The following is a 21,696-nucleotide window of genomic DNA, read 5'->3' as shown; positions in this document are numbered from 1 at the left end:
AGAGCTATTTTCCACTGCTTTATATAGAGCTGGAAGCTTTACTATATAACAATGAGTTATACTTCATGAGATAAGCATATGCTGCGGATGAAAAAATTAATATGAGAGACTCTGTCAAATAAATGTAGCACTGTAAAACATGATATTTCCCTATAAAATGTAGTGGAGAAGAGGAACAGTAACAAAACATTGAATACTCAGGAAACGTACAAGTGCCTCAAAAAGTGCTTGAATAACAATTATTATTGTTGTTGTTATTATTATTACAGTAGTAATAGTAGTAGTAGTAGTAGTAGTAATGGTAGTGGTGGTGGTGGTGTGTACTACACTTACATCTATGTATTCTGATAAACTCTGAAAAGGGACATTTATATCTGAGAAACTGAGATACACTTAACATGTTTTATTTTTCACAATTTAAAGTTAAATATTTCAAATAATAAATAGAAACAGTTCTTAAAGCAATTCACAGTCCTCAGTCAACTTTGTACAAAATCAGAAGATCAGTCTTGATTCACGTTGTGTCATCTCCTCTACCTCCTCCAGACTGAGGTCATTGTTTCTCAACCTGTAGTGTAAAAGGAAAAAACAAAGTCAATGACAATGTGCAGTCAGTTCGGTAAGCTGAAGCCAAAATAACACTCTGGTTTAGCCTAGATACCATGCAGTGTTAACAGCAACAGTTTTTCTTAGCATTGAAACTAGCAGCTTAGCCATGCATTGCCCCAGTGGCAGGCTTTAGGCAGCCACTGAGAACATGTACTAACCACATAACAGTGCCAATCGGTGTGCATCACGTACCATATTGATTTCACACGAGTATTGTGTTCAAGGGCTCGAATCAGACATTCCACTCCCGTTCTGGTTATGCAGTTCTGTGTCAGCCTTTTACAGGAAATGAGAGGGTGGAGCAATTTGAGAGCTTCTGTACAGTGAGTCCTCAAATGTCATATCAACCATTCGGTAAATACAAATGTCGTGTGCTTTGTCAATGTTGCCTCCAACACTTACCAGATCTCTTCCAGTGATGTGCTGTTCTTGATAATGTTGGCAAGGGCAGATGCTCCTGCACTACCTACCCCATTACCTACCAGGCTGCCATTACATAAAATGAGAATTATTTTAATACATTTAAATTTGTAATATATTTTCCACACTGTCTTAAGTCTACCTAACATATTTAAAGCAAACATTACCTCAGCCACACCAGAGTTTTGCTGTTCTCTAGTGCACTGGCCAGGGCCTCTGCTCCTGCATCACCTATCTTGTTGCCCCAAAGCCTAGGAATGCAAAGAAAGAATAGTAAATTGAAATGTGTCACCAATAAGATGCATGGATGTTTGCAGGAAGATTTTTACCCCAAAAACTGCAGTGAATGATTGAATCTCAGTCCCTCTGCCAGCTGCTTTGCTCCTTCTGCTGTTATATTGTTGTTACCTAGCCTGAAAGAAAATGGAGAAGTTCATTAGCTATTCTTTTTATACTACACAGACTTCGTTATTAGTGTAGACCCGTACTAGTGCCACATCTGATGACTACTGAAAATACTGTTAAGTGCTGACCTTAGAGAGAGGAAATCCTGCTTGGTCTTGAGAAGATGAGAAAAGTGCTGAGTGCAAGCATCAGTTAGCTTGTTGTTGAAGAGCCTGGAGAGAAAGCAATGATTATGGAAAGTAAACGACTGAATGTCATTTGTAACTCAATGGTTGTTTTATTAATCATCTTGACAGTACATACGCAATTTTCTGGAAGTTGTCACACTGGATGCCTTTAGCAATCAGTTTGCGGATGCCCTCATCTGTTATGTTGTTATTTCTGAGGCTGATAAAGGAAAAATATAGGATATTTAAGAATGGTATTTATCGTTCTGCCTTGTCGCCCTCATTCAGAGAGCAAGTTTGTTCAATTTAACAAGGGCAAGGTTTCAAAAAAGTAACATTTTTCATACTCACTACAGGGAGTTACAAATGTGCATGCAGGGAAGAAGCTGCTCCACTCCAACATCACCTACAGAGTTGTTGTCCAGCTGGAGGCCTACAGGGTTCCTTAAATACTGCAGAACATAGGCTAGTGCAGTGCACTCTACAGGACCAATGTTGCAGTACGTCAGTTTCAGGTGGTCCACTTCTAGCTTACTGATAGCATCTTTAGCAATCCTGCTCTCCTGCATTTCATAAATGCATTTGATAAGCCAGACAAAGTCTGGCATTGCATGCATGCTCTTCTTCTCCCCTGCCACAGGTTGAGGGATGGACTTAAAGTGTTTCTGCATGCCTTTGGAAAGGCATCTCGAAACCTGTTTGACCTTCTTTTCCATCAGAGCACTGGGGCAGCAGTGGAGCCACAGGCTTCGATGGCGCTGGGACAGTAGTCCAGACACAAAGGTGGCTGTGATTTGCAGATTTGGTGTTTCAGCTGCTGTAGCTTCCCCCCCTAGAACCTGCCTTTGTTGGTCAGTAGAGGGTAAGCACGCCCCGAAGCATCTGCTTGTGAGACCTGTGTCTCTTATGTCCTGTGGCTCAAACAGTTTGGGGATAGCCGAACGGTCAGTGTTACTTGACAAAACAAGGTACAAAGCAGCAAAGAAACACTGCATAGTCACATGGAGGAATTCATAGTGCTTACTGTGGGTGGAGGACATATCTTTGCTTTGAATGAGAAAGCCCATGCAGATATCCTTATCTGTTACGCCGCATGTCTCCAGGTCTGTACATGAGAATACGTAACAGGTGGTTCCTATTCCCTCAAAGGCAAGCTGTCCCAGACGCAACACTGTTGTTAGGTGCTCCTGAAGCCAACCAAGCCCCATGTTGCTCTTCAGGGGGCTTTGGTGCTGTAAAAAGTGCTGTAAGATCATCACGTAAACATCTGTGATTGTTTGTAGACTACCCTCTCCACAGCCCAGCAGCTCCTTATGGCACTGTGAGACAATCCAGCACAGGACTGGACAATGACACAGCCCAAGTAAAGCTGTATTTGTCTGTAGGGACTCCAAAATCTTAGCAGCCACAGTGGGGTCACTGTGATGCTTCCTCACAAAACAGTTAATCCCACTTGGGGAAAAACCTTTCAGGGAGACCTCTTTGCGAAGGTGTTTCTTCAACAAAGGCCCCACTGCCTCTGGACGACTAGTTACCACTTTCCACACCCCCTTCATAAGGGATCCTTGGATTAAGTTGAACAACAGTATGTGAACAGGTGCACGCTGGGTGGGGCAGCAGAGCCTGTGTTCATCTGAAAAGCTCTGCTTGAGCTCATCCAGGCCATCAAAAGTGAAGAGGATGAGATGTGGGTGGTCCAGGATGAACTGAAATATCTCTTCCTGCTCCCTGTCTGGCCAGCAGCAGTGCTGAAACAACAACTCTTGAACAGACAGTTCCCTCTGTTCTGAGTTCAACCTGCGACAGCTGAATGGGAACAGAAGCAGGAAGTCCTGGAGGGCTGCCCCCCGAGCCCAAAGCAAGTGCAGCCTCTGGAGTAGGGTGCTCTTCCCGCTGCCTGCCTCCCCTGATACTAGCACTGTGTCAGCCTCCTCATTCACTGTACCCACTGTACCAACTATGTCCTCCAGGCCCAAAGGTCCATGGACGTCTGCGCAGTCATGAGCTAGTTCTAGTTCGCCCTCAGTGTAGATGTCATCCAAGGACATGTGGCTGGTCCCTCCATAAGTACTGAGAAAGCAGGACTGGGCTGAGACAGAACTGCTCAGCTTCTTCTGATACTTTAAGAAGTCTGTGGCAGAAAGCAAAACATTACATAAACTTTAATAAATGCATAGCACTGCAAAATGATACATATTATATGCTTTCATACTGTCTTTCCACAGTTTTTGAATGAGTCATTTCTAATTTTTGTGTGCCATCACATTTTCAAAAGAAATGCGTAAATTACATTTGCAAGTTTAAACAAGGAAGTGCATCTGCAATAGGTTTAGCTTGCACACAGAGTCCACTGCTTCTGTTGTCTATATAATAACAGCCTACAGCATGATTGTGATAACTACACACCTTTCGGAGGAGTTAGTTTCTCCTGGTTCTGGGATCCAGATTGCTGTTTTTGCTCAATGTAATGCAGTACCACCTTTGCTGCTGACTCGCCTTTTGACCTGACATGGTCAAGCAGACATCTTGCCTGATTGATAAGTAAATGACAACAGATTAATTATTAAAGGACTAGTTTAATGTTTTGCATTTCTTGCCAAGAGTTAGTAAGAAGATTGAGTATTAAGGCAGGAAACATTAGGAAACAGGCAAATGAGCAAGGTATTAATCTTTTTACATAGGTCATGGCAAAAATGTTAAATGATTCCTTTAAAATTAGCACGGGTTCAAATGCAGTATCAGATTTATTCCATTAAAGCACCCCAAGTCGTTAATGATAAAGAATGCAAAAACTAACTGAAGAACAATAAGAGGAAGTTGTCAAGCTATTTACAGTACCTGCTGAGAGGGAGTGTGTATGGGAAGTCGCACTTCATTGCAGTCTCCTGAATTGAAGTGTCCTGACACAACCAGAGCCTCTAGAGCGCCGTCAATGCAGCCTTGTAGCTTGCTCACAAGGCTCGGCCTATGAGTCAGAAGAGTCTGAGTGGATGTGCTTTGAGATTCTTCTCTCTTTTCTAGGTTTAAACAGCATCCTGAGAAGGAGAGGGCAGCTCCCTGCTCTTCTGGCAGTACCTGTTTGAGAGCGGTTAAGAAGTGCTCACAGGTATCCACACCCTTTGTATAAACCAGATCAAGCAACCATCTGGCGTTGGTATACAGTGCTCTACCCAGGACTTGTATATTCTGGTAGTCCTCCCACAAGAGCTCACCATGAGCCAGGAGTATATCCAGAACCCTTTCCAGATGTTCAGCTGACCCACTGCTGCACAGAGCATGCAGTATCTCTGTCCGTTGTTTCAGTACAAGCTCCTGGGCACACATGCTTTCTTACTGCCTGCTTCCATATTCAGAGATCCATCCAGTGTGAACATTTGCTACTTTCAGTATCACAACCTGTCACATGTCATCATGCTTCTACCACCCTTGTTGAGTTTCACTCATGTTGTACCTGTACATGAAATACAATAGAATCAGTATCCATACTAACACCATAGCTTTTTTGATTAATACACACTGACACCATAGTGTTACACACTCATTTAAAACATGTACAAACACACTAGAAAAAAACTAAGTGACCTCAACTGTTTAAGCATTTACCACACGGTAAGAACATTATAAAATTATCACTCACGTTATGTCCACAGAACAGAGCTTTCTTCCCTCCATCTGTCTTTCAGGCAGAGACACTGCACTACTGTAGACTTGCCTCTTCCTCATTCTAAACCTGAAAGTGAAACTTGTTCCGCTACCAAGTCCCTGCTGCAAAGTGAGGGCTAAATCCTGCCAGAAAACGAAATTAGCCTTCAACACTGAGAGGAAAGGCTTGCCATGCCCCGTAATACACGTACTGTATGTGAAGCTGATTCACTTCCTTAATGGTTTCAAGATAGAAAAACAATGTTTCACTGGTACTTTTTTGATATTCATATTTATGTGGTGTTACATACCAGAGCCCGCTGTTCATTGAAATACAATGACATTTGCACATCCTCTTGACTGAGGTTTTCAGGGTGCAGGCACTGCATTCAATACAGTAAAGGGGAAATGTAGTTTTTAAAAAGCAGAAGTTCTCAGATGAATTACACAAAAAGTCAATTTTTGTATATTTATAAGAAAAAAACAACAGAAAAATACTGAAGGGGAAAACCTTACCTCCATGTTAGTTCATTACTGGTTGCAATTTGCTGATGCAACCACTTGATGGAACTATTACATAAATGAACCGTCCTGGTTTTTCCAATAGGCTGGGACTTTGTATATTTTCTTCCCTTTTTGACACATATCGTTATTCCCCTTTTTGTAACATTTATTTATTTCATCATCCTAACCACACACCCAGCCCACTCTTTCTTCACAATGTACAGTTAATTGTTGGTAGTTTAACTGAAATAATAACACACTGTTAAGAAAGGTTCTTGATGGGTTTGTTGTCAAATAATCAAAAAATATGGTCATCTTAGTATGGTAAGAATTCTACAGTGATAGTAATAATATTGTTGCCACTGAGAACCTGCGGTCTAGCCAATATGCTGTGTATCTGATATAAATTTCAAAAAGCGTGATAAAACACAACCCTGGAAACAGGCTCATATTGTGATTGCTTCTTATTCCCCCTGAATTCTTTGATGTCAAGTTAAAATAAGTGCAAGGCTGACTTTCTGGACAGTCAGATGATTTTTCATTACTGTTATTATAGCTCCCTCCTGAGTACCATGATTAGTTTGTTGTTTCTTCGCTGTGCCCTGTGGGGCAAACTCCTCAAATACACAAAGACAGGAGTAATCAAAGACAGACTAGAATAAAACTTTCTAAAGCGAGTTTCTTTGTTTCTCTCTGCTTCGTCTTTTTCTTGTCTAAGAATCAGGCAACTCCACCATGGGGAGTGTAATGCAGAGTACTCTCTGTCAGGCATCCTGCATGAAGCTCTAACGTGGAGTTCTGTCATCCAAATCACAGTAGGGGGTCCAGACAAGTTTGGATGGATAAGAGAGAAGAAGGTAAGAAATTGTCAATAAAAAAAATACAGACATAATCCCAGAAGACAACTCTGTATTATTTCTGTCCTCCCTTGCAACAGAATTCTTAACACTTCGTGTCAAAGCATGGAAAATATGTGGTTCCAGCCTCATGCATTTTGACTATATAACCTTTGGACCTGTTAAATAGTAGCAGCAGCAGCAGTAGTAGTGGTAGTAGTAGCAGCAGCAGCAGCAAACACTTAGAGAAAACTGTGATAGGAGAAAGTATTCATTTTTCTACACACATAAATAGGTTGTTTCAAACTTGGCCTGGAGGATCTACTCCTCAGCTTGCAGTTTATTGGGCATGAAAGTTAAGTCTTGCTCCATATGGAATTGGTTCAGCTCTGTGTACTCCACTAAAACTGCTGCCCAGCACTACATAACCCTGTCCACCAACTCAGTTTAAACTGTATGTCAATGAATAACAGTGCAGTTCAGTGCTGGATCCTTCCCTCTCTCATAGCAGAGATGGAATACTTTGGCTCCAGTCTTTTCATCACTGCGCATTCTTTCTGTGCAGATATCAAAAGCACATGTGGTGAGCTCAGTGTTAGGCCAGGTGCACTGGTGTACTGTACGTGCGCTGATTAGTTTGCCAGAGATTCAGAACTCCCAGAAGCAAATCAGCATCTCTCATCCTCTATGTATTCTGAAGTAATTCTAGAGGCAGGCTGTTATACATAGCCAACTATCTTTCATGTTCAGAGATGATTATTTATTTTTTTGATATTATGAACTTTAAAAGCATATGCACACAGAGTTACACCAAAATGATATAGTACACAAATTATGACAGCAACATAGTGAGACATAGTAACAGAACACACAGGCATCGGATCAACTGGCAACTGATCAATGAATCTTAAGGGATAGGTGCACACTTTTTCAAGACCACCATGATACAATATGCATACATCCATGCCCAAACTAGCCATGAAAAAAAAAATCCCATTTATTCCTGTGTAAGAGATAAGTCCCCAATATTCATTCTGTGCAAAAATGCAAAGTTAAAGTTGTTAGTATCAATTTCTGTAGCCAAGTGTTGCTGCATTTCAATGGACCATTCACACTCATATTCAGCAATTTAGAGTCACCAGTTAACCTAAGTGTCTTTGGACGGTGGGAGGAAGCCGGAGTACCCAGAGAGAACCCACACAGGCACAGGGAGAACATTCAAACTCCACAGAGAAAAGCCCCGGGCAAACCAGGGTTTGAACCCAGAACTTTGTTGCTGTGAAGCCACAGTGTAACCACTGCACCACTAATAAAGAGGGAATTTCATGCTAAAATCAAGTGGAAGAACCCTACATGATTTGTCTAACTCAGGCTGATGAAGCCTCATATTAACTTATGTGGGCATGTCAATTTTGGTTTAAGACAGACTTGAAATAAAGTTTATACATCTTTAAAATAAAGATGTATAGATAGTTTGGGCTAAAGATTTGTTTTATGTTACTTTCAGAGATCAGTTCTCGTAACCCCAGAATGACACAAACTAAAGACTGTAGTAATACATTTGGGTATCAGGAATGTATGCCAGCGAGCTAGGTTAGGGACTGATGCAGTGTTGGTTATAATGTGACAAAGGTGCAGACTTTTTATACTTTACATGTTTTAAGTGATTCTACAATATATAGTAATTTGGGGTTCAGCAACAACTTCACAATAATATTTCAATTAATAAACATTTACAGACAGCTTACTGTACACAAACAACAATCGAGAATCCCAGACCCCTAACAAACGATGAAACAGAAGTTCTTCTGTCTTTAAACGTAAGCACTGAGAACTTTACGTTACAAGTTTCTAAAAGGCAAAGAACAATGACAGCCACTTTATCGGTGGTGCCATGTAAAATAGCTGCAAATTACACATTAACAACTTGCAATCTCACTTTCCTCTGAGACAGAGGGGGTGACAAATAAAGGTGGATTAACCCATTTGATTAATGGAGACATTAACTGTAAGAGGATCACTATGTACAGCAGTACCATAGCAATGCAGACATTCAAGCCTCAAATTGACTCATACATTGGAAGGATTAGCGTATAATTAGAAAAGTCCTCTCCAAGCCAGAGAGAGAGGCACTCTACAGAGGAAGTGGATGGCATCTCTTTTAGAGGTAACTGGCTAAAGGCAGCAAATGTTCATGACCATGTGTGCATGGGTGTGTGTGTCAATCAGGATTTAATTGACAGGAAGATTAAAGCTCACATCGCAGAGCCCCCACTTTTTTTGCAGGAAAGGCAAAGTCTGGTCTCCAGTGTCTGCCCGAGGTTTAGGGTGCTGCGCTCAAGGTTAGCGCAGGCACCCCGCTGAGTGTGCGCTGTCTGAGATGGGTCCTACTTGTTGGACATTCATTATCAAACTCTCTTTGCTCCTTTCATCTGCAGCTCTCTGCAGCACTCAACGTAAACTACAGAGGCACCTTGCAGCTTGACATCTCTCCATTCACTCTGTACCTTAAACAGCATGCTGCCACATCAAAGAGCTGCGGCTGCCTTTGATGTTGCAAAAAGAAAGAGCTCCAATGATCTACTAAAAACCAATGCAACTTTCTGGAGCCTTGTTTTATTCATTTGCTATCTCTAGAAGTCTGGAGTCAGTCTCTAGAAGTCCAAGACAGCAAACCTGAAATTTGGAAAAGTTGAACTCTGCTCTTTGCAGAATGAAATGAACGAACGACAGCTTTATGTTGGGGTTTGTGTTCACAGTGTATTCTATGACAAGTGTCATGTCTTACAAAGTTGACAGAGATTGTTTTTGAGTGTCAGGTTAAAAGTGTAAGTACAATGGCAAGACAAACATCCATTACTAATATTAATTATTAATAAGAAAATGGAACGACATTGCCCTTTGTACAGGGTGTGATATTAATTCAATCATTAATGGATGAAAATGGAAAACATGGGACTGGGACAGATTTTTGGGGTGACATTTTCTATTTCTAGAAAATAACCACTGATGTAGTCTAAGTACTTGTACTCATAGTAAATGTTGCAGTGCAAATGCCATCTTACTCAGCCTGCTTGGGTACTTAAAGGATACCGCTTGCGTTATTCTTTTCTTATAGTGAAAATAAATAATTCTAATTTCTCTCGATACTACCGTTTCCGGAGCCCATCTGTGGTTTTCAGACCCAAACACATTTATTCCTACTGAAGATGTAAATCATTAAAAGGCTAAGTCATTTACTAAAAAAGTTGGGAATTGTAGTTTTCACCTGACTCAACAACAAGAAGATCTATTTTCAGCCAAAGATTAATACACAGTTGGTGCTTTAGTATTTACAGCAGAATGACAGTGCATGTGGGATCAACTCAAAATAAACAACAGAACCATGTTTATGGCAATGAAGAAAAATGTCACCCAGTGTAACTGTGTGGCTCACTGATGTGTTTTAAATATGTTTTTGGACAATAGAGCTCTATGGTACAGAAGAATCAGGAATATCAGGCTTTGGATACACACACAATACTTAATTGTAGGATCAATTCATTGTTGGTTTTGTTTGTTTGTTTGTTTTGGTTTGCTGACCGAAAGTAAAGACAGAAGACAGAGGAAACTATAGCTAGAATATTCCCAAATATATCCTTTAATTAAAAAGCATAAAGTGCAACCCAGTAATTCATTATGGTAGGTAGAGTATATGAGAAAGTAATCACATTTTCTATGGTTTCAGGATACCGATCTCACCCTGACATACATATACACACACATACAAACACGTAAACTTGTCCAGTATGTCTAAAAGTGATCAGGCCCAGGCTGAAGTATTTTTGCATCTGTCCTCAAAGGACCATTGCTTTCTGCAGATAATCAATGTGTTTTTTTTAGCTTTTCCCATTTATGGGAAATGAAGTTAATTAACAGCAAATACTGTACCAGTGCTTTTCACTAATCTCAGGTGTGATCATAAAATGTGAGCAAAAATTAAATTTGGTGATCCTCACTTGCAATGCATCTTGAGTCACAGTCATCAGCCACGGAGGTGACCACTTGCTGCTCTATTCCTTTGCTTTGTTTACCAAGGGATTTCTTTTTAAATGACAGTGTTTTTATAGATATTTAAAGGGCATGGGTTTTAATGACAGCACTGTGCATGAACAGCAAAATACTTGGGACCAACAGACAAATAACTCCCACCCCCAGGCCCCAGCCACCACAACATCACAGCTGAACAAAGTAATCTCTCTCTCTCTCTCTTCCTCTCTCTCTCTCTCCATGTTAGCATGGTAATTATAGGGTGAATTTAATCCTGCTAATTATAATTTCATCAGATATAACAAGGGAAACGTCGACAGTGAAAAGTGACATTTAATGCAAATGGCTACTGGGTCAGGCACACTGAACTTTAGCACTTTGTCAGCTTGTTTCCTAATTGAATGAACTTGACAATAATTGAAGTGTTTTATTTTTGCCCTTCTTTCCACACATAAAAGACTGCCATGCCAATTAGCTTTAATTCTCCCTTTTCCCTCTTGCTTTTCATGCTCTCGAGTAGGCAGGAACCAGCATATTCCGATCATTTGCATTATCCAAAGCGAATCTGCTTTGAAGTTCTGAGATTCTGTAAGAAAAAGGATCCACTTATCCCACATGAAAAAATGTTCAAAGCTCATAAATTCGCTGGAACAGATGTACATTATCATTGGATTTGCCTTTTTTTCCCCCCTCTTTGCTCCTGTATTGGTAATAGACTACCTCATGTCCTTCTCATCCTTTAGCGTTTAGCATCTTGCCTTTACAGAAGCTTGCACCCTGCTGTGCCAATCCACACTTCAAAGCTCTCTGCCTATCTGCTGGAAACAAAGCCCACAGAACATATTATGGCAGCCTCTCATTTCCCCATATTTAAGTCAATATCATTGCTTTTTTGCCAGTGGTAACAGAGAGATGGGGCTTATTTCTACCCAGAAGACCATTTGCTACAACCCATGTATCCAAACAGCACAAATACAACACCATACACATGCACAGGAAATATTTATCCCATCATAGTCACTGCTAAGTAAAATACTCATGCAGAGTGAAACAAGTCAATGTTATAGAGAAGAGTTAAAGAGAATTCTGATTGATTATTATTATTATTTATTTTTTACACTTTTTTTTACAAAGTACACTTGACTGACATCTTACTCATCCCCCCAATGATTTTGGCATAAATCACCCTGTCATTATTCTTATTTGTGCATTTGGTGAGTTTGTTGACATCACGTAAATCCCAGCTCCACCCAGCTAGAGATGTGAGAGAGTGATTAAAAACACTTGTGTGGGCATGCAGAGCTTTTATCTGACAAAATAACTAAAGCTGTCAAATAAGTGTAGCATAAAAAGTACAATATTACCCTCTATTTTAGCAGGATATAGATATATAGTAGCATTAAATGGAAATATTCCAGTCAAGTACATGTATAGTACTTGTAAATGTTCTTAGTTACATTCCACCTGTTAGTAGAAGTGCTGTAGGTTAAATAAAGTGAATGCTTGACTGGGTAGTTAAGTATTTTAGACATCTATGTATTTTCTTTATGATTTCAATTTTCAATTTTCATTTAAGCAACAATGCACTCAACTTTTATTTTTCTGGTTATGTAGCAGTATGTCAGGGTTCCACTTTTTGTCCTTTTTGTTCTTATATTATCAATGAAAGCTTCACAGCAACATTTCATCAAACCCTGCCATGCATTTGTAGCCACCACATGATAAGCAAAGGTACTATGGTATGAACCAATATTTTATGTACACAAGTTAACCTACAAGAGCTTAGAGTGAGGAGATTAAGGTCTGCTGTACTTCCAGCAAAAAGAAAGGACTGATATGCCCTCAAGATAACCATAGATGTAGAGTACAGTAGTGTTAATAAAACAGTTATTAAGCAGCCATTGAAATTCTGTGTAGTAAGCAAGTATAGCTCATCTTTCTTCCCAACTCCAAAGCAAACTTTAGTTTGAACTTGTAAAACATGTTCTACACCCTGTACTTTTTTGCCTGACATACCTATGAAGAGTCCCGAACCAAAGAGATTGAGCAGCGGACACAGGCTCATAGATGAGAGGAAGGACACTGTCTCCAGTGCTGTCATTTCAAAAGGCGTGAATGCAGTATCAAACCGTTACCCTGCACTGGAGAAGAAAATCTCCATGAACACCAAGGCTATTACCAACATATGTGAAGAGTTGAAAGGAGAACAGATCAAAGTCAAACTGAAAAAAAAAAATGAAGAAAATGTCAAAAAAAAAAAAAAAGTACCAGGCTACAGAGAAGAGAGGATGCAGGAGGATACAGTAGGAAATGGCCCCTTTGGCTATACGGCATCTAAGACTTGCAGTGAAGATGCAAAAAAAGTTTCTGAGCTCTTGAGTTCTTTTTTTCAAAAATTATTATTTCAAAGATCGCTCGAAAGGACAGAGCCGATCCTGGGTTCCTGGTGGATTGAGTGCACAAACTGCATTTGACTATGAACACAGAATCCTGATTCAGAGAGAAAAGTAAAGTAAAGACACGCATAATTTTGTATAGTATAGTTAATTATTGGTTGCTGGGCTTGTGGTTTGAGAAGTTTTATTTCATTTAAATGCCTTCACCTACACAGATTCGGCCTACATGGGGTCAGGACCACGGTTCGAACGTGTGTTTTCATTTTGCCGTAGCTGCAGCTGTCATGGCTTTCATTAGTTCTGGCAAATATAGCAAAGCAGTTTTATACAGAGCAAGTATGGAATCTATTAGCTTTGCCAAGTGCTTATGAAACAGTACTATTTCTTTTTGTACTGAGTGATGCTCACTTGTGCAGTCTTTAAATCACTTACTGATACTTTTCTGTCTCTGTTTAGGGATGCAGTGCTAACAAAACCTTTTTCTTAACAGGCAATAAGACTGCAAGACAGAGATATAGAAGTAAGAGTGTAAATATCATGTCATTATAATTGTAACCACTTACTTTACACCACTGATATAGATGACTCATTCTTTTAATAGCTGAGATGTGTGAAGCAGTGGTAATAATAACCTGGTAAGCGGTGTTAGGATAGAAATCATTTGTAATGATGATACAAGTTGTGCGTGTTACACCGCCTTGCTTACACAAATAGACGTGTTCGTGAGAGGAAAGCGTATCACGTTGCCAAGAGGCGGACTCTCTGTGGTCGCCCTGACCAGAGATAAGCTGCTAAGCTGCAGATGAAAGTGTGTGTGCATGTAGAGAGCGTGGCGTGGTGAGCAGCTGTGGTCAGCCAGATTTGGGAGCCCTCTGTGACACCACAGTTAAGATACAGCAGAGAAGAGCTTTACTTCACTACAAACACACACACATACACACACACACACATTTCCCTGTACCCTTCACATCAGTCCATCTTACATTTGGAAATTAAAGATAAAAAAAGATGTATTCAAAAGGAAAAAATGCACCACAAAAAGTGCAAAATGCACAAAAAACCTCATCTGCATTAGAGAGAAATTCATTTCAGTGACAAAAAAGAGAAACAGAACTTGGTCTGGTTTAATATAAGTATAGCAAAGCAACAGTAAACATGTTGTCCTAGATAGTACAAGCCCTCTTTCACCCAAATCCAGTGGTGTCTTGTTTTGAGCCTAGGTCACCTACTGACACATTCCATGAGCGGATGAAATTTCCTTTAAAAGGATGATACCGACAACAATGCAACACAGGCAGTTTCAGAACATCCATATGTAAGAGTAGGTAGTAATATTGTTTGTATGACTGTAGTTTCTACTACCTTTTTTCTTTATTTGCTGTCTTGTCCAGAGTTAAATGAGAAGATTAATACTACGCTCTTGTCTATAAGGAATATGAAGCTACTACCATTAAATATTCTGCCTACCAGAACATGTAAAGCCCACTAATTAACATGTTATATCTTGTTCTCTCAGCAAGAAAGCAAATACATGCAGTTGATGATGTTTTTGTTCTCTGAGTGCAATTAATTACAAATATTTTGTTTTGTCAGAAATAATATCATTATCTGGTATATGGTATTATCTGGTATCTTATAATGCACACCGGTCAGCCATAACATTATGACCACTGGTGGATGATGTGAATAACATTGATCATCTTGTTACAACAAAATGTTCTGCTGAGGAACCTTTGGTCCATGACATTCATTTTGGACGTTACTTTGTCACGTAACCACCTACCTAAATATTGTCACAAACAAAGCACAAACCCCTTTAATGGCAACAACACTCCCCAATGTCAGGGGCCTCCCCCAGCAGGATAATGCTCCCACCACACCACAACAACTGCTCTTTCTCGAGAAACACGACAAAGAGCCCAAGGTGTTGACCTGGCCTCCGGACTCCCCAGATCCCAATCTGACCCGGCATCTGTAGGATGATCCAGAATAAGTCAGATCCATGGGGACCCCATCCCGCAACCCACAGAGCAGTTTTGTGGTGTGGTGGGAGCATTATCCTGCTGGGGGAGGCCCCTGACATTGGGGAGTGTTGTTGCCATTGGAGGGGTGTGTGCTTGGTCTAAAACAATGTTTAAGTGGGTGGTACGTGTCGAAGTAACATATGGATGAATGAAGGACCCATGTTTCCTCAGCAGAACATTGTATTTTAACAAGATGAATGTTATTCACTTCAGCTGTCAGTGGTTTTAATGTTATGGCTGATCGGTGTATATAAGTCATATGTGCCTGTTATACATACACATGCATGGTGTACATCTGCGCACTAACATGAAATAATATGATAGATGAAATAAAATGACTCCAGAAGTCAGTTTATAATGAACAGGTTCATACTTTAATAAAAGGGTATTTCCCTTGGCACAGATCTGCTATCAAATAAATAAAGCAATTAATCAAATACAATCTATATAAACTAAACAAAGTCATGAAAAAACATGGGGGGGGGGGCAGCTAGTGCTAAACAATATTCTTTTACAACATATACCACGGGAAAGTGTGTGGAGAGAGAGAAACAGCTTGTGGTAGAGGCAGGGAACTATTCCTCCCTGCTGAGTCAGATTGGCGTGGCGGATATTGTAGTAGCAGTGCTAGCTAACAGTAGGCAAGTGAGATAGCTTGACAGTCATTTATTATAAATAAGCCTTATTTTCTTTCTACATGATGCTGGTTTAACCATTCTGCAGTCCACTATATACATCAGATTTTTTTTTTAAAAAATGTTGATAGATAGATATTAGTGGAGCAATACATACTGTATTAACATGGAGAAGTGGCTCTTAATACTGAATATCCTATACAACAGGACAGATGATGATGAATCTAGAGCAATTTGTATGACTTGACATTTGACATTTTTGTTCCAAAGAGAAGCATTCATAATTTGAAGTATTAATGTTAACATCCGCTCTTACATAATATTCTGGCAAACAAATAATACAAACATATTCTGGCAGATTTAGAGGGATAGCTGACGACTTGGCTGCTGATAAAATAAAATAAAAAACACCTGCACACAGTCTTTTTTTCCCTCTCAAGATATAGATATATTGCCACAGTATGACAAAATATAGAACTGGGATAGTGACTGTGGTAGGGTTTGAGAATGAGGTTTTGAGAACATGTGGTTTTTATGGAGGTCTCCTTCAGAAACAGAAAATAACTGCTTCCCCAACTGCTTCCCCAACCCTTAACAAATGCTGCTGAGGTGCCCTTGAGCAAAGCAAATCCTCCCCTGTTGCTCTGGTGACTGCTTTGTGGGCAAAGGTATGAAAGCATTTGTAGTTGTAGTTGGTTGTGACTTCAGGTAATTCTGTGAATGTGAAGCAGGGAAATAACAAAAAAGGAGTTATGTGTCTTCAGTAAAACTCTCTCAGGGTGAAAGAAGTTTAAACATTACAACCTGACTGTGGGTCTGACCGAGCCTTTCACCCAAATTCCTTCTGAAGCCTTCGCTCACCGTGTCAAATCAGACCACCCTGCTGGACGAACAGTCGCCTGCTTGCTGTCCATTCGCACAACCAGACAGCCATTTCCACACTACTTATATTTAGAGAGTCATACGTTGGTATCAACGCACTTTTGGGTGAGGTGAAAGCTTTGACAAAGGAGTTACAGTGTTACGAGGGGTCCAGTGGCAAGGACATGTTGTCCAGGAAAAGCAGTGTGAGGTGAAGAAGCTGAGGTATGGAGCGCAGCTGTGATCCCCCTTGGGGGAATGACGCCGTTTTCACTGCCAGGTCCCATGTGATGGCCCGTCTGACTGGTGCCCCTTGCTAAAGGACAGCCTGCAGCTGTGAGAGGACATCGCAGGGCTGAGGACAAGACTGGCATACGCTGCATTCTTGCTCATCACTAAAACACACAGGCTTATGACAGACTAACACAGTCAAACATAGGGGATAGCTGAAGCATGAAACCTACAAATGATAATGGAATCTGGTTCACTCAAATCACCTCTCCTCTGTGTGTATGAGGCCACCCCAGAGAGAGGCACTTAAACCCTCATTGCTCCAAAGGTCAGGAGACTGGCTTCAATAGGAACATGTGTGCTAACCAAGAACATAAGTAGGAAAAACATTTAACAGTCCTGGAGAACATGCAGCTCTAACTTCACTGCCTCTCTCAGACCAGATGCAACACAGGTAAAATACATTTTTAAATGCTGGTGCCATCGACATCTACACGTTCACGGCAGCACCCGTAGAGCATCACGGGGTGATGGGATGAGCTGACAGTCCCCTAGTGCTGGCAGGAGAGCAACAGCGGTGAGTTATGGGTGTAGTGGAGACTGCGGGCCGGGCCCAGTGTTACCCAGCACCAGAGGAATGAGACAGCTGAAAGAGCCCTCGTCCCGGCCGCGCCACAAAGAAAGACCTGCTGACAGCTGGGGGGTGGGGGGACGGAGGTCTGGAGGGGCAGGTGACCTGGCGGACGGACAGAGGCGGAAAGGTCTCCCATGGAATGAACCATTGAAGGCGGGAGCACGCCAGCACCCTGATTACTGTAGCACCCTGATTATGAACACCGACCTTCATGCAACAAAATACACTCAAAGGCCTGAGCCAGAACTGGTGTACTCTACTGCTCTGATGTCACAGATCTCTAGTTTTGTTTTTAAGTGTATCATGGGATTCAGGACATGTGATTCAACTGCTGACATTTTGGGCGAAGAGACCTTTTGGTATAAACATTGCTGAGGTCCAAGAACTTAAAAAAAAAGCTTTATAGTGTATGTATTTTAGAGGGGAAAGGCTGACAATATCTTTTGTCTACATGAATGGCACAAAGGCCTTTAAATTACAGCTAAGCTTAACATGAACTTCACTCAAGTAATGTGCCTTGATATATATTCAAAAGTACAGCCATGTACCTTAAAATAACCTTTTTTTATTCTCAGTAAACACTACTGGACGCTACTGGACAGCACTGTTGAGAGTTGGGATTCAGCCTCAATTACTAGGTCACAGTAATGTGTCTAATCACATGGTAAGAAAGTTGAAGCACAGAGAATGAAGGAGTGTGTGAGACTGAGTAGTGAATAGTACCAGTTACATATCCAAGTCAAAATGGGGCTTCTAGTGGTCTTATAAAATGCGATTGTGTAGGAAAACAAACATAAAAGCTTCAGATAGTGAATACAAAGATATCACATTATCAATAAAGCTTATAAAATTGATAACAATATATACCTTATGTACAGTAAATGTTAGTTAATAAAAGTAAGGAGCTTTTCGACACTTCAGTACTGCAGATTGTGACACGATTTCTCTTCTCTCAAAAGAAGTTTCAAAGTAATTTGAAAATAACCTCTGAATGCTTAGTCACCATCACAACAACAATTAGGATAAAATTAGAGGTAGCAGCGGATTTGGGATCTGTTCTTTCTTTTTTTTTTTAACTTTCTTTCTTTCTTTTTTTTTTTTTTTTACTTTATAACGTTTCAACATTTTCCTTCCCATTAAACTTGCTGACGGGGCTATTGCGTGCTTAGATCAGAATCTTCATTTTCATCTTCAAAAACCTGCCTGACAGCCAGCTTTAAATACTCACGCACCCATGAGCGCACTTCAAGTGGTTTTCAACAGACACCAGTGTCGTGACACTCACACACATACACTCACACACACTCTTGCTACGCCCACACATTCACACAATGTTTCACACACACGCACCCACACAAAAACACACATATACACGCTATGCCCTGCTCTCCTATCACCTATATTCCTTCATATATTTTCATCTTTACACCACAGTTTTTCTCTCCCTCATCCCTCCTGTTCCTTAGAAACCTTTTGGCTTAGTGGTCTGGAAGGGTTGTGGTGCTGGTTTGGAGCCGTAGAGTTCATCAGGTAGTGGGATGCATGGTCAGGGGGAAAGAGAAGCTGCTTATTAATTCTGTCCCTCTGTTACTCCTCTTGAGCCCCAGCCATGATCCTCAGTCCTGCTGCATACCCAAGCTTTTGTATGTCTGACCAACCTCTTCATAACACTGGTTATTAACATCTCAGCAATGGACTGCCCCTCCCATGATCCTCCTCCTCTCTCCTCCCCATGTCCTGTCTCGGCTACAAAGCCACGGGAGGGCTAACTGCACAGTGTTTGAGGAGGGAGTTCACTGCAGTCAGTGTCTGCAGGCCGGGCTGGGTTAATGTGGGGCTGCGGGAGTGCCGAGCTGTCCCAGGGCAGGGTGGAGATTCAGGACTGATAAAAGTGGTGATAGTGGTGATGGTGTTCGTGGTGGTGGTGATGCTCATGCCGCTGCACCACTTGTGCCAGCCCCCCCTCATAAAGCAGCACGCTGGGCAGGTCCCTCACCTGCTCCTTCTCCACCACTGGCCCCGAAGCTGCCAGAGGTCCTAAGGCGCGGTAGCCCTGGCTCTCCTTAGACCGCTGCTTGTGCTTGCGGTAGGGGGCTGTGGACTGGTGAGGGGGGGTCTGGCTGGGAAGGGCCGGAGGGGGAGGCACACCTCGGCTTCTCATCACCCTGCTGCTGATCTGTGCGGGAGGTGTGCGGCTGTGGGTCTTGGGAGAACGGAGGGCATGTTTCCCTGAGTCTTGGCCTCGCGGCCGGGGAGGATGGAGGCTGTCCGGAGCAGCAGTGTCCACAACAGTCTGCAAGCGGCGGTGATGGGAATGGGAGTGGCCATTTTCTGGTTCGTGGGAGCGGGAACGAGTCTGGTTGGATGAGCGGGTCTGAGGCTCTGCCTTCGTCGGCTCTGTGACAGGAGCTGTGACACAGGAAGACACAGGTTCTTATTTTAACTGAGAAAGCAGCATCAGCAACAAACTTCAAGTTTGCAGAGAAACAGTTCTGTCACAGGGAAGGTCAATGTTAAAATTCATCACATTGGCGCTCAGAACCCAGCAGAAAAAGAGAAGAAAAATAACCCATTAGGTGCAAATTATTGTGCCAACAGCTCACTAATAAAGATCCACTAAAAAGCTCCATGATAAGATTCTGGCAGCTTCATTTCAGGCTCTTTCTTCATGTGGATAACCCTGACACACTGTGACACAGAGCAGATCTCTGTTAGCACCTTCCTAACAGAACCAACATTAAAATAATCACATGTCATCGCTGACCATCAGATCAAGGCTGCTGCTTATTAGAACTAATATTTCACTTCACAACAGCCTGTTCTGTTGATGGGCTTTAGCCTTGAACACTTGATGTATTGTGCTTGCCTGAGCCCAGATGTTTGTACTGGCGAGGAGCTCAGTAGGCTGGTAGTTCCACCTAATGGCTCCAAGCAGGTGCCGCAGTAATGAGGGCCCCTGGATGCAGCTTCAAAGGGCCACGGTCAGCGTTTCTCCCTCCCCTCTCCCCCTCTTTACCCCTGGCCTCGGTCCACTCACCGGCTCCGAAGCGTGATGTGTAGTTTTCGATGCCTGCCAGGTCCAAGTAGTGGTTCCTGCGTTCCAGGTTCTCATCCACACAGTGGCGCTGGCAGCCCGGCTGGGTGTGGTGGTCACTGTGGTGGCGCCTGTGGACACAAGCGGCACCTCTCATTAGGTAGCAGTTTGGGTCAGTGAGGTTCAGCATGGTAGTGTTTGGAGAAAGTAAAACAAGTGTTCCTTATGATCAGGCAGTAGCAGAGTAATTGTTAGAGAAGTGAGATTGTGACTGGAAAATCACAGGTTTAAACCTCAACTGGAAGTATCTGAACAGAGGGCTGACTCTCCCCACCACTGTTAACTCCTCCTCAGCAAAGTGGAGGTAAATTTGGGCAAAACTAATGAAAGAGTAGAGGACTACTGTAGATCCTGCCACTGCCCCTTGCATCTCTTTATGAGGAAATGTCTAGTTTTCGGTTTCAAAAAGTGGACGTTCAAACCACTGATCTAATTAAAACAATGCAATAATAAACTTCATCTTCTTCTTCTTGTAGATGCCACACGCTTGAATAATAGAAACCAGTGTTCAGGGGAGGTGGGTTTACCTTAGCAGAGCTCGAGTCTTCTTGTCTGCGCTCTTGGGGTCTTCTATACACTTGTCATTTTTCTCTCTGGGGTGGGACAAGTCTGTGTATGTGTGAAAGACAGGAGGCTATTATCAAAGAGAGCTACACAGAGCAGCCACACACACACACACACACACACACACACACACACACACACACAAACACACATGACAACAGTCACACAAGCCTCAGAAGAAAGCAACCTTTGTTTTGGGGTTTTACTTTGAAGATCTATAGAAAAGGAAAAACAACAATGCTTCATTTATTCTATTTTCAACTCGCAGCCTCTTATAAGGCGTGAAATGAAATAAAAAACATGCAGACTTCAGAAATAGTTTATTAAGGCTGCGAGATCTGATGCAGTTTGAAATTAGCATGAAGGCAACGGGCGATATTTTCAAAGCTCGCTCTGTTTGAATCTCTTGACGGATATTTATAGCCGAAACAATAGGACACAAACACACAGGAATATATACTTTTTGAGATATTTTTCCCTGACTACTTGTTTACCAAGTCATCAGTGAGAAAAGTTAAGTTGAACGTAGCTATATTTTCCCAGCAGCTCTAAGAAGGGGGGTGGGGGGAAGAGAGGAGGAGAAGAGGGGAAAAAAGGGAACTTTGGAGAAAAGAAAAATGGCTGTGGTTATCAAAAGGACTCGGC

General features: G+C 41.7%; 2 protein-coding genes across 2 annotated transcripts in view; both read right to left on the bottom strand.

The window, feature by feature from the left end:
- Window positions 1-388: 388 nt before the first annotated feature.
- On the bottom strand, window positions 389-5,613 carry nod2 (nucleotide-binding oligomerization domain containing 2). The gene is made up of 11 exons (XM_018666658.1): window positions 5,239-5,613; window positions 4,440-5,052; window positions 4,008-4,131; window positions 1,953-3,732; window positions 1,738-1,821; window positions 1,563-1,646; window positions 1,359-1,442; window positions 1,197-1,280; window positions 1,012-1,095; window positions 802-885; window positions 389-568 (listed from the first exon to the last, which is right to left on the bottom strand). Exons 2-11 carry the CDS (start codon window positions 4,923-4,925, stop codon window positions 496-498), a joined length of 2,967 nt encoding a protein of 988 aa, XP_018522174.1. The 5' UTR covers window positions 4,926-5,052; window positions 5,239-5,613; the 3' UTR covers window positions 389-495.
- A 12,050-nt stretch (window positions 5,614-17,663) lies between these two features.
- The window catches only part of nkd1 (NKD inhibitor of WNT signaling pathway 1), a 30,454-nt gene continuing 26,421 nt past the window's right edge, over window positions 17,664-21,696 (bottom strand). Inside the window, 3 exon segments of the mRNA XM_018666984.2 lie at window positions 17,664-19,802; window positions 20,431-20,558; window positions 21,015-21,096. Of these exon segments, the coding sequence (XP_018522500.1) occupies window positions 19,270-19,802; window positions 20,431-20,558; window positions 21,015-21,096 (743 nt within the window). The 3' untranslated portion in view covers window positions 17,664-19,269.

The sequence above is a fragment of the Lates calcarifer genome, linkage group LG2 (genome assembly GCF_001640805.2).
Source record: "Lates calcarifer isolate ASB-BC8 linkage group LG2, TLL_Latcal_v3, whole genome shotgun sequence".
Classification (NCBI taxonomy): domain Eukaryota; kingdom Metazoa; phylum Chordata; class Actinopteri; family Centropomidae; genus Lates; species Lates calcarifer.
Note: the sequence above shows the minus strand (reverse complement) of the source record. Positions and strands in the feature narration are given on the sequence as shown.

What these genes read in the sequence shown, in the direction of transcription:
- nod2 (XM_018666658.1), bottom strand. Translation starts at nt 4,925, where the DNA reads ATGTGTGCCCAGGAGCTTGTACTGAAACAACGGACAGAGATACTGCAT. An exon ending in CAGGATTTCCTCTCTCTAAG is followed by an intron (nt 1,443 to 1,562) that starts GTCAGCACTTAA and finishes ATTTTCTTTCAG; the next exon opens with GCTAGGTAACAACAATATAA. An exon ending in ACTCGTGTGAAATCAATATG is followed by an intron (nt 569 to 801) that starts GTACGTGATGCA and finishes TTTACACTACAG; the next exon opens with GTTGAGAAACAATGACCTCA.